Source organism: Dermacentor silvarum, chromosome 11 (genome assembly GCF_013339745.2).
Source record: "Dermacentor silvarum isolate Dsil-2018 chromosome 11, BIME_Dsil_1.4, whole genome shotgun sequence".
Taxonomy (NCBI): Eukaryota; Metazoa; Arthropoda; class Arachnida; order Ixodida; family Ixodidae; genus Dermacentor; species Dermacentor silvarum.
In genome coordinates, this window is record NC_051164.1 from 108,038,743 (window position 1) to 108,057,374 (window position 18,632).

Consider the following 18,632-nt stretch of genomic DNA (forward strand, 5'->3'; position numbering starts at 1 on the left):
TCTTTTCTGGTGGTAAAAAGAAGTTCGTGCCACCGCACCAAAATTATTCGCCAAAATTATTCTTTGTTGAAAGGACAAAATTATTCTTTGCGTGAGGTCACACGAATACTCCCTATTGTGAAGTGTCTTGGCTTCCTGGAATCAAACAACCAAACAGGAACGAATGACTTTCCCTTTGATTGATTGTTTGATTGATTGAGTCATTCATTCATTCTTTTTTTCTGCTGGTATGTTTCATTTTTGTACATCGTCTATCGGGCGCTCCTGCCCTTACCTTCTAACTGCAAGCTTTGATAAAAATCGATGACCATATGATTCTAAACAGCCATCTGTTTTTTGACAGAAGTGTGCACGGGGTTCCACCATACGGAGTCTAATGACGATTTCATTCCGGTCAAATTCTTCTTGTTTTGATTTGGATTCTGGGGTTTTACGTGCCAAAACCACGATTGGATAATGTGGCACGCCGTATAGTAGGAGACTCCGGATTAAGTTTGACCACGAGGGGATCTTTAACGTGCCCCCATAGGCACGGGACACGGGCGTTTTTTGCATTTCGCCCCTATCGAAATGCGGCCGCCCCAGCCGGGATTGCGTCCTGCGACCTCGTGCTTAACAATGCCACGCCATATCCACTAAACCACCGCGGCGGGTAAATTGGCCATGTTCAAGAGTATGAAATATTTTGAAAAATTGTTGTTTGAGTGCGCGTTGACATGCGGAATTTTCATGTCACCGTAGGTCTGCAGGTTTGGTCAATTTCACCGCGCACTCATAACGTAGCTAATAACGATGCAGTTTGTGCTATGCCGCAACTTTGCGTAAACTCAATTTTTCTGAGCCAAAGGTCATCCTTGAATAAAGTGGTACGTCGCTTGAATCGCGAAGGGGAACGTCATGGAAAGATTGTTGCCCTGTACTAAGCCTCGGCATCGAAATTTACGTTCTGCCGCATGTCGAACTATACGGCCTTTATTCATGGTTGGTCTGTTCTTGTAGGCATTGATTCTTCGCAATGTGAAACGACGGAAAACCGAAATGTGCCGAATCGGCAACATTCAAGTGTAGCTGTAGAAGCTGGAGTATAGTATGCAAAATCGATGCATGCCGAATGGAACTCACTCCTGTATGTTTCCCTCGAGAGCAGTTTTGCATTACAAAGAGGGAAATATGTTTTGATAGTGTAAGTTGGGTATAGGGACTTGCAGAGAAGCGAGCAACGTTTCGCATACCTTGCCAGGAATGTACTGCCTCACACTATAGAGCGGATGGGGTTTTCATCAACGCGGGAAATTCCAACTCGTAAGAATCTCCGAATCAATAAATGGCGCCTGAACCCAGCTCAGAGTGACACTGAGATGTGTTCGGATTGGAAACTTGACGCGTTTGATCATGTCGCACGCTGAAACGTTCCCCCGTCAATAAAGTTGGAAATGTGAAACGGAAGCGACACTGCGGCATATATAATACTCTGTAAATCTCACTGTAGCGTAGAATTTATGTCCGTACGTTTGGTGCCTGGGTAGTGTTACAAGCGTCTCAGCTGGGATATCTTTGTTTTCCTTTCTTTCGGAACTGGGTCTGCTGTGACCGCCCATTCCGCCATTGTTGTTGTTGTTGTTGTTGCTGTTGCCTATCTCGTCTTCGTGGATTCTTGTCGTCATTGTCATCGTTGTTCGACGAAAATGTGGCTCATACCCAATTATCCACTATATGGAGGTTGGCTAATAAATGGGTGAGTTATTGGAAATTACAATCAGAAGTAAAATTTCAGGACTGTTATAGCGTAAGTGCTGTCGAAGGGTAAAATCTCTGTCTTTAAACGACAAGAATAAGAGCCGCAATAATCAATCATCATTAATTGAAAGTACAATTGGAGATAAAAGGCATACAAATTTAATAAGTCGATTGGTTGGAATCAATAAGAAATTGCTCGATGGTGGAGCCAACACTCCTGCGGCTGAATCCCAGATTGGAGGTCCCAAGCGAAAGAATAAAAAGTTAAATTATGTGGTTTTACGTGCAAGAACCACGATGCGATTATGAGAGACTCCGTTGTGGCGGACTCCAGATTGATATTGACCACCTGAGTTTCTTTAACGCGCGCCCAAATCTAATCACACGAGCGTTTTTGCATTCTGTCCCAATCAAAATGCGGCCGCTTTGGTGGAGTTTAACCCTCGACCTCGAGCTCAGCAGCGCGACGCCTAAGCTACTGGGCGACCGCAGTGGGTCCGAACGAAAGAATAACAAGGCAAGTCTTCGAACGGAAAGTTTCTAGGTTTGTTTTCTCGACACAGCGAAGCGGAAACAAGATAGAAGGAAGTGTTGAATTGATTCTTCCGTATTGCAAAAAGTGCACGGATGAGAGGACACTAAACTCACCTGTGTAAGTATATGTCCAGCACTGTATGCGGCAATGTCAGGGAAACTTCAAGCTTCTTCGTCAGGGAAACTTCAAGCTTCTTAGTGTCGTAGAATTCGATACGCCAGGGAAATAACAGTTTTGTTATAATCAGGAGAAGCAGTGAGTATTGGGTCGGATAAGGCACGCGTCCGAAATATAGCTGTTGTGATGTGTGCAGTCAGCGGTAAAACAGGAGCGGCTGGGCCGCAGAGCGACGACCTTTGGAAGTGAATTCACTGTTGCGTACCGACTATTATCACCTTCATTTAGAGTACACGAAATAAAGGCGTCAGCATTATCTCGAGTCGTCGTCAGATCCCCTCCACGTGCTCAGTTTCACCCGCCGCCCCATGACGAACAAAAACAACTTTGCGAGCCACTCACACTGAAGCTAGAATTTACGTCCTGCCTGCAATGTGCAGTTTGGAACCCAATGTACCAACTAAATTGTCTCGCAGCATTAGCGCTTGGCAATTTGTTACTTTTCTGCTCCAGAACATCCTTTGTGCTTTATTGAGACTCTAAGATTGGTGGTGTCTATTTACGTATTTCGGAGGCCGTAGTATAGGATGCATACGACCACGACGTTGTGAGCTTCGCAAAGAAGCTATTGAGAAAACAGTTATGCTTGCTGTGAAAGTCTAATTCTATCGCAGTGAATGAGTTCAGAGCTGGAGGAATTGCAGACGTCGGCTGTTATTTAATTTTTTTTTTCGAGGTTCCATTGGCAGAGTAATGGGGGCATGAAACATTTCACTGCCATGCGTTTCACCACCGTTCATTGTCAGTTTCTACACAGTCATTTTCTACACAGCTGAGAAAGTTGTGCATTCCCTTTCAATATTGTGGTTCGCATGTTTATTTCTCGCTGTGTAAAAATTGGAAAACACAGTTCTTTCCCGACAGAGGAACGCGTTAAGTCGGCGCCCAGCGGAATGCGATGAGTATCGGACAGATTGGGATGGCGTCGTGCTTAGCAGTGTCTCGCCATCTATCGAAGATTACGCGTATTACGAATCGCGCTTTTTTGCGCGGCAAACTGCGCATGCTCCAAATGTACACGAATTACTTGGGACCCTAAGTGATGAACAAAGTGCGAATTTGAAGCCTTTGTATCGGAAATAAAATAAGACGTGATGTCAATATATAAAATTAAACATTTATTAAAGAAATTAACTATTGATTGACCCTCTCGGCTTTTTTTTTCTTCAATACAACGGGAATATCTGTCATGCAGAATGAGTATACCATTATCTTCTCTTCCCTATAGTATCTAATTCTTTACCTCCGCGCAGAGTAGAGAACTGCTGCTTTCCTGTATTAGTTTATTTTATGGTATTTGAAGTTGGGAACCCACAAAGTGACGATGTTGGTCACGATAATGTTACCTTCATGGTGTATAGTACGACACGTGTAGTCTTCCTTCTTTTTGCCTAATGCAGATGTAGAGACTAGAATTTAGTGCCACATACCCACTAGGAAGCAGTGATATAAAGAACTTCGTCTTCCACTATGTATTGATTGATGGAGATGAAAATACGGAATTGTAATTTGATTTCATCATGTTTGTTGATTGTATGAGGATGGCGCAACTTCCTGGCTGCTCCCAGTTGCAAAGCATTCTCACGCCGACGCTGAGCATCATGTTTTGAAAACATGTTGTTGGGCTAGTTGGTGCATGACAGTAAATAAAAAGACTTCCGCAAACCAGACTACGACAAAATATCGTCTGGTTCGCGCAAGAAGCTATAGTAGCCCGGTTTGTGCGTGTATTCGTTTTATGGTCGTCTGGTTCACGCAGGACTCAGTCATCTTATTTACTGTCGAGCGCCAAGGCGACCATTCGAGAAACCTGAAAGGTCGCTAGACAAATAGACGTGAACAGCGCGTTTCAGGTGGCGAGCCTATCCGAAAAAGTTCAGCTTTGGTGTGAGCCAGCGCCACAGCGTTCCTTTGGCTCGAGTCCGGGCCCAGGCAACCGACACGGGGTCCAGGTCGTTCGGCTTCCGCAAGTCCAGCAGGTGGGCGGCGTTCCGCACCACGATCGAGGTCGTCGCCTCGTTGCCGGACAGGACGCCGCCGTAGTACCACGGGTCCCGCAGGTTGTTTCTGCGTGTTTCGAGAAATACCGGCTTTGAGCGCGTGGAGAGCTAGAACTTTATTGGCAGGACACCTCATCTAGTAAACACCGCAACCAGCATATCATACAGTGTTCCGTTCTGGATTGAAGCAGGTCAAATTTCCCTGCAGTATTATACTCAGGTGCCTAACTATTTAGGGCCTTATGTGATTTTTGGCGCTACATTAACCAAAACCATATTTTATGTTATTGACGCTGTTGCCTTTCCTTTCATACGGCACAAAACAGGGGATGTATATTATACATATTGCTACACGCGTGTGGTTATATACTTCGCTCTTTTAATGGAGTCCTGTAGTTATCTATAGTGTTATTCCCCCAAACCCCTTTCCCAGCGTTGAGTAGCAGGCTAGAGGCACTTTGCTCAGGCCGAACTCTCCCCCTTTCTGCCATTAAAAAGTATCTCTCTCTATATGTATATAGCGAGGATCTTCTCCAAATTTATACAGCGTCATATTTTCGGCTTTGTATTCAACATGCGGAAATTGTGATGCGGAATGTTTGATCAAATCAGCAAGTGCTCCGACAGAACTCATGTTCTCCGATAGAATTCAAGACAGGCTGGCATTTGGTCACTGTAGTCACTGCTGCGTAACTAAAAATTATGTAAGCCTTTGTGTTCATTTCCGTTGCGCTTATTTCTCTATGTATATCGCCGGACAGTCCTTGCCTGTGTTAAATTTGAGCACAGGGATTTATATTGTGGAAGAGCATGAGGGTGATCCTCTGGCTTGAAGCTTCGAGGCAGCTGCGGATACAACAAGAAACCCTCACGATGACTTTAGTCATCAGCCTGAGTAACTCGCCACTTGGGTTTCATATATTAAAAAAAATGTGGTTGATCCCTCTTATATAGGAATCGGTATAGAACACGAAAGTGCAACGTGTCTTCACAGAAGTAGTGTAATGTTTATTGCACATTGATATATAATGTCTATTGGTGTTTTGTGGCTAAAGCGCCCTTAGGCGTTGATGCACCCACGCTGACGCCTGGTGGCACGTCTCCTCCATCACGACTACCAACGTCGATGACCATGAGCAACCGTCGTGCATATGGAAGCTGCACTACGCTGCACACGCTAGCACAACGCGAAAGACGAAGCACGTAACTGACACACTAATACAACGCGCAAGACAAAGCACGTAACTGAATCGTCACCGAGTCAAATCAGCGCGTACAGCGCGTCGTAATTGCAGCCTCCGCGATCAACTTCAGAAACATTTTCAGAGCTAATTGCGGAGGCCACGCTCCGCTGTGCTGAGTACGGTGAACGCCACCTAGGTGGCGTTGGTAGTGCTTCTTGATGCCAGCGTCCCTTCGAATGCTGGCATCGAGGCGTCGTAGTGCTGAGACCACCGAAGCGTTCACTGTCGGTGCGCGTTAGTGTCATAATGCAGTACTTCTCTTTTATTGCGATAACAATTATATGGACACTCAAAAGCAGATTTCTGCCGTCGGCGTCGGCGTCGCCGTCGCCGTCGCCGTGAGGTTCCGTATGACGTCATTTGGAGAAGAAATCGTCGCCGCGCGCCGAACGCTGTATGTGCGAGTGAAAGGGCGCGAGGGGTGCGTCTTTCACGGGGAGTGAACGCACGGCGGAGAACAAACGCGCGTTCTGCGCCGTGCTCGCTTAAGGGCTGCAGAAGTAGGCGTCTCTGTTCTCCTTCACAATCACCATGTATGTAGAGCAAACGCGCCTTCTTCCGACGAGCGAGAGGCCGTGGGGGAGGGGGAGGGAAGGGAGGCGACGTTTAGCTGCGGCACGCAGTGCCTATTTATATCAGAGGCTCCGGCAACAGTCACCAATGCCGCACGCATTTTGAGCGAACGCGGGCAAAACGCCGATGGCGTCGACAACAGTTCTGCGTGTTGCCGATGCTGCTGCATGTCCAAGTTTATACAGCTGATAAAGCTAATATCATTACTCCGTAAAGCTCTCTACAAGTTTGCTATCGCAATTGATGCTTCGCCTTTCAGGTGAAACTGCGACAACTTTTTCTGCTCGTAGGCGGCGGCACCGCCCCGAGCAAGAGCGCGGGTACACGGAGGAGTGTTAGATATATAAGGCGCGTCTGTGTAGCTCTCTGCAAATGCGTTTGTGGCGCAATGGGTTAAACGCTCGGCGATCTATCGTCGCGGACCGAGAGGTCGTGGGTTCGATTTCCAAATTTTGCATGTTTGTGGAACTTTTTCTTCTGGTTTCTTTCTTTGTATTATGTTCGTGTACATTGTAAGCTGACGTATTTCCGTGACGGAAATACGTCAGTGAAGTCTTGGTGGACCCCGGCATAAAACACTTTCGTGTTAAAAAAATGCGTTCGCAGGATTTATGGTGGAAGTGTACACGAAACTTACGTGAATATTACGTTGGAGACGCCCTGTAAGTCACTGCCACCGTAAAGCACCTTCAGCCGCTCCGGATCGGGTGTCACTCCGAAGCGCTGCTGACACCTCTTGGCGTGCTTCCGAACGTCCCACTTCTTCGGCTTGAACATATCTTCTGCACCGTTGGTGCACTCGGGCATCACCAGTTCCGTGCACGTCTGGAAACGGTACAGATTTGGTTGGGGTGCCACTTACGCGAACACCGAGCAGTTAGGACAACTTTCGTGTGTAAACTCAGGAAGCCGTTGCAGTTAAGTAAATATTGGAATCCTAACCACGGCACAAATTCAAAGTCATGGAGCTGTAGGCGTTAGTTTGACTGCGCAATTTATGCTGCAGAAAAACCAGTACATGGAGGATTTTATGTAATTAGAGTGTTAGCTATGTGATATACAATGGTATAGAATAATAGGTACTGCATAATGAGCTGATGATTTGTGTAATTTTGGAACTAGCATCAAAACAATGCTAGTAATTTGCAATAATCTTAATCACAATGGCGGAAGACCACAGGACGTGCCCTGACTGCCTTTCTCTTGTAAAACGGCACATGTTGCTGTCGTTGTCGTGATATGTATCACATCCCGCACGACATCCTTAGTTAGAGGGTTGCTTAAACTCGGGCTATTTAATTCCTCAACATGCTTAAGGAAGAGCAACACAAAGGCGGAAAGAGATATCTAACAGCAGGACTCGAGGTCGTTTTTTTTTATTTTTTTCATTTTTTTTTTTAGAACTCTTCTTACTGCTGTCCCTTCTGAACATTTGCTTGACTTACGTGAGATTGAGGTCCGAGAGATGGCGCCACGTGGTTTGTTAATCCAAATTCCAGTGACTTTATGTGAACCTTAATCCCTCGTCGTACCTCTATGACACATATTCTCTACTGAAGCGCTCTTCCTTTTAATCTATCACTCTTGCTTAGCCTGTCTAAGCAGATTTGTAAAATACCTGGAACATCCAGCCCGCGTGAACTCCAATGTTACCGTCGATGCTGTAGCAGGCAGCATTTCCAGAGCTGTTGTACAGTATGGAGGCCGCCTTGTGAAGGCTTCGTACGAGGTCTTCACCCGTTTGTAATGGGTTCCACAGGAATCGGCAGGCTTCCTGCAAGGCAAGTAAGCTATTCAATCGGAGCAAATCCACTACTTAAGCTTTGAAAATGCTCAGGGTGTTCTATAATTTATTTACGAATTAGCTTAGAATGTTGAAATTAAGATGAAGTAAGCAGGCTTCTTTAGTTTTATTGCATCGAAATGCAGTTCTTCTACATAAGAGTACCACCACACCGTGTGTTTCGTTCATGCATTGCGCATGGCTATAGGCTACATGGCGAGTTCCTTGCCTTGACCGGGTGCGCCGGCAGCTTTCCGAACAGCTCTGTGTCGTAAGGGTAGTCGAGCATGGCCATGGTCTGGTAGGCTTCCTTCAGCCACTGGTACAAGTGCGGAATGCTGTCCGTGGTCAAGCGCTGACACGAGTGGAACGCCTCCGTGAGGAAGCTCAGTCCATCATCTGTCGGGAAGAAAATAGTTTTAAGAAATACCTTAAAGGGAACTAAAGGAAGTTATTGAGTTGGGCTAGATCGAAAGTTCTGTAATAACGAATGCGTCATTCATAATGACCAGCCCAACAGCCTACTATTCGACCGGCCCAATGCAAACCGCCCTTCGAGGGCGCTTTGAAGCGCTCAAAAGTAATCATTCAAATCTGTCAGAAGTGCGAGTGGGATCAAGTAGGGATATACGGGAACTTGAGCCCCTTTGACGCATATGTGTATGTTGGCCTCGAGGGTCACCACTGGACACACCGGCACTGCCATCGCTGTGACGTAGAAGGTGACATCACGTGACTCGCGTTCACGCCTTCTCCACCTTTGCCGCCTTTGCCCCAGTCAACGTAGCTCTCTGACTGGGCGATTGAAGCCTTGATTGCAGGGTTTTAGATAACGTGTTTCATTCCAAAGGCTGCAATTTACCTGCCCACTCTTACAGCATCGTTTACTGCCCGGTGTCGCAGCGCGGGACGTATTCGGCCGAGCCCGGCGTCAGTTTTCACGCGTGCCCAAAAACGAAGCGGCAGCGAGATGCTTGGCTGATGAAGTCACTAAAAACGTAACAATATGATGATCGTAAGAGTCGAGCAAGCAATCTACACACGGCTTGTATCGCGCTCGTTTGATATGACATCTATGTCCGAACCCATTTCAGTGGTTTTTGAGTGGTAATCTTTTTTCGCTGAGTCATTGTCATTTTTTTGCTGAGTCAGGGTCATTATTGAGTCATTATTGTATTATACCATCCGTATCGTTACTATCATAACCATACTTGCACCCATTACCATCATTAATTCTCGATTATTTGCCACTAAGGGGGTTTTTACCGGCACGCCCAACTGACAGCTATGATAAATCATCGCCGTGTCATTTTTCTGGCGAAATTGGCAAGCCGCTTTCCCCCGACGAATGCTGTGAACAGTGCTGTTATTGCGGCAAAAGTACTCATAACTACTTTTATGAATGGTCAGGCGAACTGAATAGCCAATATTAAAGCATCAGGTTGCTCGCTCGCTAACTACCTTCGCTTCTCCACACACCAGACTGGGGTGTACGCGCTAGGTTGTTTTGCAGCCAAGACGCCACACATACAACGCTTAAAGCATGCAAGCACTCGGAATTACCCGTGGCTGAACCGCTGGAGATGCCGAAGCCTTAGCAGCCAGTATCGCGCGATGTCGCTTTCTACGTCACGAAGAGATTTCAGCAGATGGAGCGTGTCCTCGAGGCCAATAGTGTAGGCGGCCCTAAGCAATGCCAACAGGCCACCTGCCGTATATTGCAGGCACCACTGCACAAGCTCACCTGTAGCCGCCATTTTGTCCATGATGGCCCATGATCGGCGGATGCTGGCGGCGCAGTTCTGCGACTGGCTCTTGTAACTGTCGGTGATGGCGCGCGGGAACTTTTCGCATGCCACCTCGTTGCTGTAGTACGCGATGGGGGCGCTGGATGCGTAGGCTCTGCGGAAGGGAAAGTATATCCCGAGAAGCATTCGACCTGGAAATTAGCCTGTTTGTTCTGATAGGAGACACTGTTACATAAGTTTTCATTATTTACATAAAGTTTCCGTTGTATCAAGCGTTATTATTATTATTATTAGCCACGATGACAAGTATTCCGTCAGTCACGCCTGCTCTTCGAAAGACGTCAGGGGGCTACTATTCAGCCAGTGCTTAACTACTTTTCATTATTAATTAATTAATTAATTAATTGATTGATTGATTGATTGATTGATTGATTGATTGATTGATTGATTGATTGAATGAATGATTGATTGAACGCGATCACTGATAGAAATGATTCTCTAATCACCCTTTGACCAGGTGCGGGTAGCGGACGCGCATCCAGGCAGCCAGCATGCCGCCGTATCCCCCGCCGAAGGTCACCACCATGCTCTTCTCGGCGCCAGGTGCGTTCTTCTTGATGTGCTGTATCAGGTAGGCAAAGTCGGCCAGTGCTTGTTCCGTTGTCAGGTAGCCTCGCCTCTGCCTGGACTGTGACCAATGTAATGAATGAATAAAGCAAGAAGAAAAGATGAAGTAGCTTTTAGCTTCTATGTTAAGCAACTTGTTTTAGAGTACATGGAGCGGCTGAGTGTCGTAAGATGTAGTGAAAAGGATTGTAGATGCAATGCTTTATTTGAAATTAAATGCTGGTACATTATACAATTGTAAATGCGCACGTTATAAAGCCAGGATAGTATTACTTTGTACGGAAGTTATTTAGAAAGATCATCTAGTTATTCCTGAAATATTCTACAAATATCTTTCCTCCCTTCTACAACGTAGAAGTACTGAGCGATTGTAAAATGTAACGTGCGGTTAAAGTGGCCGTTTTATAATAGCCAGACGACAGCGACAAATAACCACGTGACCAGCGCACTTTTTAAAAGTTAGACTTCATTAAATATTCAGGCGGCAAAGTGGTTATGGCAATGCGCTGCTGAGTTCGAGGTCGCGAGTTCAATCCTTGCCACGGCGGCCGCATTTTGATGAGGCCGAAATGCAATAACACTTTGCCCTTAGATTTAGGTGCACGTTAATGCACACCAGGAGGTCAAAATGAATGCGGAGTTTACGGTATACCTCATAACCAGCTGCTGGTTTTGGACCATAAATCCCCAAAATATTTTAATTTTCATGTAGACAAGGTGCCCTGAGCCAGCCGTCGATAACTACAGACAGGCCTGCTACCTACTTACACTGAACGATCGTTCTCTGTAGGGTAGAGAGTCACCATAATAGCGGTGCTCCGCGAACACCAGCATAGCCTTGAAGTCCTTTGCCCAGTCGTACATCATTCCCTAAGAAAAAAGAAAGAAAGTGCAACGCTAAACCAATTTAATATTGCATACAAAGTCAACATCGTGGGAATTTTGGGACATAGAGATGATTCTTAACGCATAATTCACGTTCGTTAGCTCTTCTACATAAATTTCCGATTTTCCTTGTATTTGGCCGAGGATGTAACGTAATGAAGGTATGCATTTCACAGATTAGCTTTCTTATGCACCATTCTTCGTAAATAACTGGAAAGGTTGTTTATTGGAAACAAGGGATGGCGCTGAAGCCAACGTTTGCACAAGAGGTCTGAAAATTACCCTGATGAAGATAACTCGTTTTATCGGAATGTGCATGGCTCCGGCAGCGTTCATTATTCCATACCATTTATCTCTTCAAGCGTCCATCTTCTTAGGAACTGCTATCTTCTTAGGAATTATTTTTTGCTTTTTAAAATGCACGTACCGTTTTCTAATCTATATCATTGCACTGAAACTCAATATAATGATTTTATAATTTAGTAGCGGTGATCGTATAACAATAATTTCTATGCGCGTAATCGTCCCTTACCATTTGGTTAGCCAGGACTTCGACGTTCATTTCGCTTCCAGTGTAGAAAAAGATGGGACCGCCATTCCTGTTCCAGTGGTCCTCGTACACGAGGTAACGCTGACGAAATGAATCCCGGTTGCTGAAGCTGAAGTGGTCGACCTGAAGCAGAAACATTGATTGTGCACAGTCCTGTTAGACATCACACTTTCCAATGACAACTTTAATATTGTGCACGAAACACTTTCCTATTCATTCGTGGCTTCTCCTTCACATGGAAATGCCTTTGAAGACGGTTCGTTAGTGCTAGTCCCCCGCAAGAACAATCGGTCGACCACACGTGTGAGGGAGTAAGCACAGCGTGACGTTGCAAATTGTCATTCTGAAAAAGGACTAAGTAGAACTCAGCAGCGGGGTCTGTAGAGAGGCTAGGTCGCTTTCCATACTTATTGAGGTCTTGTATTTTGGTTTTCGATCACTGCACTGTGGAAATAATGCCATGAAAAATACCCTCATTCATTCACCTTCATTGAATAACCTGCTATCTTTAACATTCTTCTGATAATAAATGGCACAGATGCATTTCGATAGAGGCGAACTGCAAAAACGCCCGTGTGCTTGTGTTATAGTGCACGTTAAAGAATCCCAGGTGGTCAAAATTAATCCGGAGTCCCCAACCATGGCATGCCTCGTAATAACATAGTGATTTTGGCACGTGAAATCCCGAAATTGAATTGTAATACATTTTACACATATTCTTCAAGAATATCTGCCTCGCTAATAAATTAGCTGATTTTAGCCCTGTCATTGTCCTGGAGCGCTCGCTGTGACGCGCATGTTTGCGCGCTACGAAATTACACCACATAAGGGGAACGTCTTTTAAAAGCAACGCGTTATTCAAGCTGGTCAAAAAAGCTGACCCCCTGTTTGTTCTCGGTAGCCGCGTTAACTGCTTCGTTGAATGTCACGTGGAACGGGATTAAAATAGGCACCTAATACCCCTAGTACTGTGGCGTTCAGAGCATAAACGAGCGTGTGTAGTTCTCGCAACTGAGTTGACGTTACTAACGTCTTCTCTACACATAAGAAACTCAGTCACCGTGTCATCGCGGATGCAGTTTCACAGCGATACTGATCACGCATGCCGCTCACTTATAACTTGCCCGACAAATTCGTAAGAAGCGCTTACCTTTTGTTTGAAGTACGCAACCCTGTACTTCTGCTCGGTGGTCGCAGTCTCCGTGACAGCGAGTGCTAATAGTGATCCAACGAACAGCCACATGCTATCCATGGCTAGGGGTCCCTTAAAACACCAAGGTGACCAGGCTGCTATTGAGATGCCGACTGCCCAAACGGCGTATGGTCTTGGGCGTAGACGTAATGTCTGTGGCGCCGTAGAGCCTCGGGCAGGTAACGTAACATCCTTTCCCGTTTAGTAGCTCTGCTTCGGGTCAGATAGCGTCCGTGTCTTGCGCCTCGCCAGTTGCTTGTTTTTTACATGGGACCTGTTTCTTTCATTGCGAACGCGGTCGCTTGGTTTGCGTTGCTATGCTCAACGGGTGTTTTCTGATGACTTGCGTGCGTCTATAGACATCAGTAAGCCTTTCATGAACGCTTCTCTTTTATTTTCGGTATGGCTTTGTTATTGTTTGTAGGTTTTTCTGTTTTCGTAATAACGCTTGGTTATGCAATTTCGTTGGTCTCGTTATTGTTGCTAGTTCTTATCTCTTTCCTATCCTCGAAAAAAGTTGTTGTGTTGTTCAGTCGCATTTTTACAATCTTCCTTTCGGCAAACAACACACATGCTTCTGTCGATTTTTATGCTATCATAATGAACAAGGGCAAAGTTAAGGTGTCATAAATACAATTGTTCTTTTTCCCATGCCTCAAGTCACTTCTTTCGAGGTATTGGCTTCGTTCCCAAAATTAAATCATGGGCATACCTTTCTCGAAAGTGTCCTTACAGTATTGTACGGCACTGCCTTCCTGCTTTATTTGTTCGTTACGTCCATATTCACACTACCTCCCTCATGCATGTCGATTTTGCAGTGTTAGAGGATAGATGGGACGATAAAATAACTAAGGAAGTAACATTCCTTCTTCACGAGAAGAAATTCTCCTATGTGGGCGGCCTACACAGGCGCAGGTAAGGTCATAGCCTACTGACCTACTACACGAGAAACCCCCGCTGCGTATGCAAACGCAAACAAGTACAAATGTATACATTCACCCGAAATGCTTTAGGTCTACATAACACACGGGAGCTGCTACAGATGGGCACGCGACATAATTGGCTATACGCGGAACCACCTCTTCCGCGATGATGGGTCACTTATCTCCACTTCGACCGAAACTTGTTCCGGCACCTGCGGGCTGCAGAAGCTGGAAGGTCGTCGCGTTGCTCGCGTTCTCCATCTCCGGGCCTGCTGGGTAGCGGATGCGAAACTATCACTTATACGAGCCATGTTTTGTATTCTAACTGCAACTCACTTATAGTTAAGTTTGGGAATACCGTAAAGACTCGCGCAATCACCGCACCTTCAGTTTGAACGAAAACGTCCCGAATATTTTTTGTCCCTGTGTAAAGCTGCATCCTTAACTTCCGAAAATAGATAGAGTCAAAAAGCAATGAACTCACCTCAGCCATGTGGATCCGTAGCCACGGTCTAGCGTATTATTTTTTGTCGTATTTTTTCTCGGTTCAGTGATATAATTCCTAAAGCAAAACGCTAACCAATGTGAAGAAATATTTAAATGCATAATAAGGGCATATGTTTTTGACGCGCATTAACCGCAACTTGACCAACCGCTCAAATTCTGATAAGGGGGGTCGTTGGAAGGGTGCTGGAGACGTGTGAAGCCCAGCTACTACCGAACACTGGCAGTAACATCGGCGCTGCAAACCTAGCCTTGGCATTTTACTTCTATAAAATAAGTACAACTTTTTCTGGTATTTTTATTATTTTCTACAACCTATAGTCGGGTATTTTGCGTTCTTATCACGCTGTATTCAAGCGAAGCAAGGGCGTCACAGCAATTTCACAAAAACAACTTGATCACCACGAGGCGAACAAGGGAAGCTTCAGCAAAGCAACAATCTTTCGCCAAGAGGATTTGTCCTGCATCAGTGCGCCCTTACAAAGTAGAAGTTCACGATGAAATTTATTCTGGAGCAAGATAGAATCTGGGGTAGAAGCTGTTTAGGCCAGTTGGTTAGGATTCATCGTACTTTCGGTTGTCCAACTTCCTTTTGTCCTTGTTGGATATTGCGCTGTTACCAAAAGTACGATGAATGAAATTTATTGTTCAAATATGTACGATCCACTGTCGAAGGAAGCAGCCATTTAGTATTTTGCTGCCAGTTACAGCTCAATTATGACATGAAGGCACGGGGTTAATTTTTTTTTAATATACGCCAGAGTAACGCGTATAATATCAGCGATTTCTTTCTCGTAAAAAAGTAGAAGTGATTATGTTATGTTGCCTCTATTACCAGCTAGGTGCTTCCTTTAACAGTTAACTGTATTGAACATGGTTCAGGAGAAGGAGGAAAATACCCTTCTCGGAACCTGACTCCGACCCAGGCTTCCTTGTTCCCCCTCTGCAACTCAAGCTACATTTGCGTCATATGGAGGTTTCCAGGAGAGAAATAAATTGCGCTTGGTGTTTGCAATATTCAGATAGTTATAGGTGATCAGCTTAAATATTTTATTGATTCGATTCCTATAAATCATGGCAAGGAGACAAACTGACAAGGTACGCGCACTCATGTATAAAAAATCGTGAGAAAACGTCATTGTACAAAACTAGAGATTTAGCAAACAATTATTGCTCTGCATAATAACAACAATGTTTGGCTCACTAAAAACTGCCGCTTGCTAGTGCGAGTTGCCATGGGAACGAAAGGAGAATTAAATCAACCGCTGTGAATCCATATAGTACGTGTGTCACGAAATTATCTTTGTCTCCGCGTTTATTATTCTAATCTAAAAACGTAATTAGCTTTAGTTGTCACAACTCATGAGAGGAATAACTATAATGGCAGAACACCGTGGCACCCCGACGTGTAGGGTCAGGATGGTCAGGTTCTCTTTTTTCTGTACCCTCGTTTGCGTGCATTCATTTATAGGACTTATTTCTGAGTATACTTCCAAGTATTCAACGTCAAAGTAATGCAACGAGAATGGTATGTATGTAGACCATCTTATTCGTGCTTCAAGACATGTCTGTCATATTTGTTTCTTCTTTGACAGCGAATAAACTAAAAAAAAAGCGAGTGCATATTAACGACTAACAGTACCGTGCTTTAGCGGGAAGGTTCACCTCAGTGACTAAAAATTAAAAAAGAGAGAGAGCAGGCAGTGTCATCGCTCAAAGTCTTATCCGTACTGGGTCTGAAAGCTCACTAGCAGATAAACCTTTGCTGACAAGGTTTGCGCTGACCATTTATACTGACGATTTTTTTTTTGGTTCACGGGTGCCGCCATTTTTTACTGTTGCACCAAAAAATTATTGATCTCGTGCCCAGTTTCGTCAAGATAGCGTCATTGTGAAACGTGAAAGACCAAACGCGTCTGTACAAACATTTTCATGCGTTTAAAAATAGGCCACGTACCGTGCATTGGTTGTTAGAAAACGTATCAGTTAGAAGCCCGTCACGACGGCATTTAAGGGCTTTTGTAAGTTTTCCGACAATATGAGGCAGAGCACAAGGTACCTGTGCTACGGCGATGGTCGAAGCATGTGAACTTAGGGCAACAAGCAGGTAACTGGCCGTTATTGTGAGAAGATTTATCGATATCGATCGCCGTAGATTGCTGCGTCCACGCACATAAAAAAAACGACATTCCAAATGACCGAGATACACCTCCTACAGGACATTCCCTGAGTCTCTTTCCTAGTTAGAAGTCATGGGTTGCGCATAGTGACGAGGGCAAACAGTTGGCCTAAAACCTATACGCGTTGAAGAAGCTGGTTCTATCTCTTCGAGTGATGACTCGAGGGCCGTTCTTCTTTAGTTGTGACCCTGGAGGATCCTGGGAAATCCATTGCCGTATATAGTTCTTCTCGATAACTCTGGCTTGCTTCACGGCTCGCGAGTCAGTTGGAGATGCGAAGCGCAGGTCGACGTGATGCGCCGCACCGGGTATAACGATCACGACAACGTCGTCGTTCGGAGGCTCTTGAATGCCCAGAGCCGACCAAGGGTCCAGCTCGCCATTGCTGAGAGAATACAAGAGAGATTTTATGTGTTATGGTAGCTTAAGGTGAACGCTTCTAACTCTATTACTCTATAATTCGTTACACGTGTTTTGCTTTGTATGATAAAAAAACATGTATAAATCCTAGGCAAGAATGGAAAAATATCAGATAACAAGGTTTAAAATACGAGATAGGCACTAATGAGCGACGTCGTTTGTATTTCCAGAAGAATATGCATTTTATGAACTGCTCAGGAACGATAACTTGTAGTGTACTTATGTTGTATGCATCTGCGTGAAATTTACATCTTTTGTCATTACATTATTTTGTGTCTGACATTTGAGAGAATAAGAGTAGCAGGCGTCGTCTAACCGGCATCACCTTTTTCAACACGGATGATGATAACAAATGCAGTTTTCGCACTGCAGCATTACGGTATTAGGCGATATGGTATCACGTGGTAACTTTTAGTTTGGGGGATTGGAGTAATAACCGTACGTTCAAGTGCTGCATTAATACAGCGGCAAACGGCTGCTAAGAACACGACGGACAAGTAAAGGAGAAGGAATCATCTCACGTCTCTAAGTATCCACACAGTTGTACGACATCGGTAAAATTGGTTCATTTGTTCCTAAAGTATAGTCTTAGCCACCACTGAACCTTCAGACTAGAAAGGCCTTACGTTCCCGTTACTAGTCACCCAGCCAGGTCAATAGGGTCATCATTAACTTCTTACGACGCTGTTTTTCATCGGCAAAAGAGGCATTGCACGCCACTTTAAACCGACTGCAAGACACAGCGTTCACAGAAGAAAGCACATTGGCACCAATGGACTCAACCATCATCCTCGTAGACGGCGATTTGTCAAGGACGTCTGAGCTCTGCGACTGTCTTTATAATTGGGCCGCGAATGCTGTTGCCTGTACACGCGCATCATTTGTTATTCCATTCCTTCCCCCTTTTCTACTTGCTTTCCTGTCCGTTTCCTCCTCCCCCAATGTAGGCTAGCAAACCAGGTGTATACAACCTGATTAACCTCCCTGCCTTTCCCTTTTCTCTCTCTCTCTCTCTTTACGCCCCAGTCACCATGCTGGACTCTAGCCTCTAACAAGTGCCTTCATTTTTACCGTTTAGCGTAAGTTTCGTTTCTTTTTCGCATTTTTTTTGCCTCCAAGGCTTAGTATATTCACTTGGGTCTGGTCTGCTTCTCCAGTTCGTGAACTAATGGCCACAACGTGATAATTCAAGCTATCAACTCTCGACTTCTCGCTCCGAGTAAATTGCCTTCTTCCGCCCTACCTGAAAATGATGTTGGTCGCTGTGGTGAACTTGCTCCCTCCGAACATCATGACGGTTCTGTAAAAGTCCGGTGTGATGCCGAACTTTTGTTGGCACCTTTCTCTCTCAGCCGATGCATTCCAGGTGTACGGATAGAACATGTCGCTTACGCCATTGCCGCAAAACGGCTGCATGAGTTCGTTGCAAGTCTGAAACAAAAAAGAAAAAAGAAACTAGATAGATGGCATTACGCTCTCCAGTTTTCTGGAAAAAAAATAAAAAAACTCCGATGGCTCTTCGCATAAAACTGCGATTAAAAAGGCTTTATATGG

General features: G+C 45.1%; 2 protein-coding genes across 2 annotated transcripts in view; both read right to left on the reverse strand.

Moving 5' to 3' along the window:
- Positions 1 to 2,509: 2,509 nt before the first annotated feature.
- LOC119432819 (lysosomal Pro-X carboxypeptidase-like) lies at positions 2,510 to 14,567 on the reverse strand. Its single transcript, XM_037699974.2, has 8 exons — positions 11,842 to 14,567; positions 11,193 to 11,294; positions 10,304 to 10,485; positions 9,794 to 9,951; positions 8,279 to 8,448; positions 7,885 to 8,040; positions 6,904 to 7,091; positions 2,510 to 4,516 (listed from the first exon to the last, which is right to left on the reverse strand). Exons 1-8 carry the CDS (start codon positions 11,995 to 11,997, stop codon positions 4,312 to 4,314), a joined length of 1,317 nt encoding a protein of 438 aa, XP_037555902.2. The 5' UTR covers positions 11,998 to 14,567; the 3' UTR covers positions 2,510 to 4,311.
- A 916-nt stretch (positions 14,568 to 15,483) lies between these two features.
- The window catches only part of LOC119432820 (uncharacterized), a 46,327-nt gene continuing 43,178 nt past the window's right edge, over positions 15,484 to 18,632 (reverse strand). The window contains 2 exon segments of the mRNA XM_049658402.1: positions 15,484 to 17,043; positions 18,322 to 18,509. Of these exon segments, the coding sequence (XP_049514359.1) occupies positions 16,767 to 17,043; positions 18,322 to 18,509 (465 nt within the window). The 3' untranslated portion in view covers positions 15,484 to 16,766.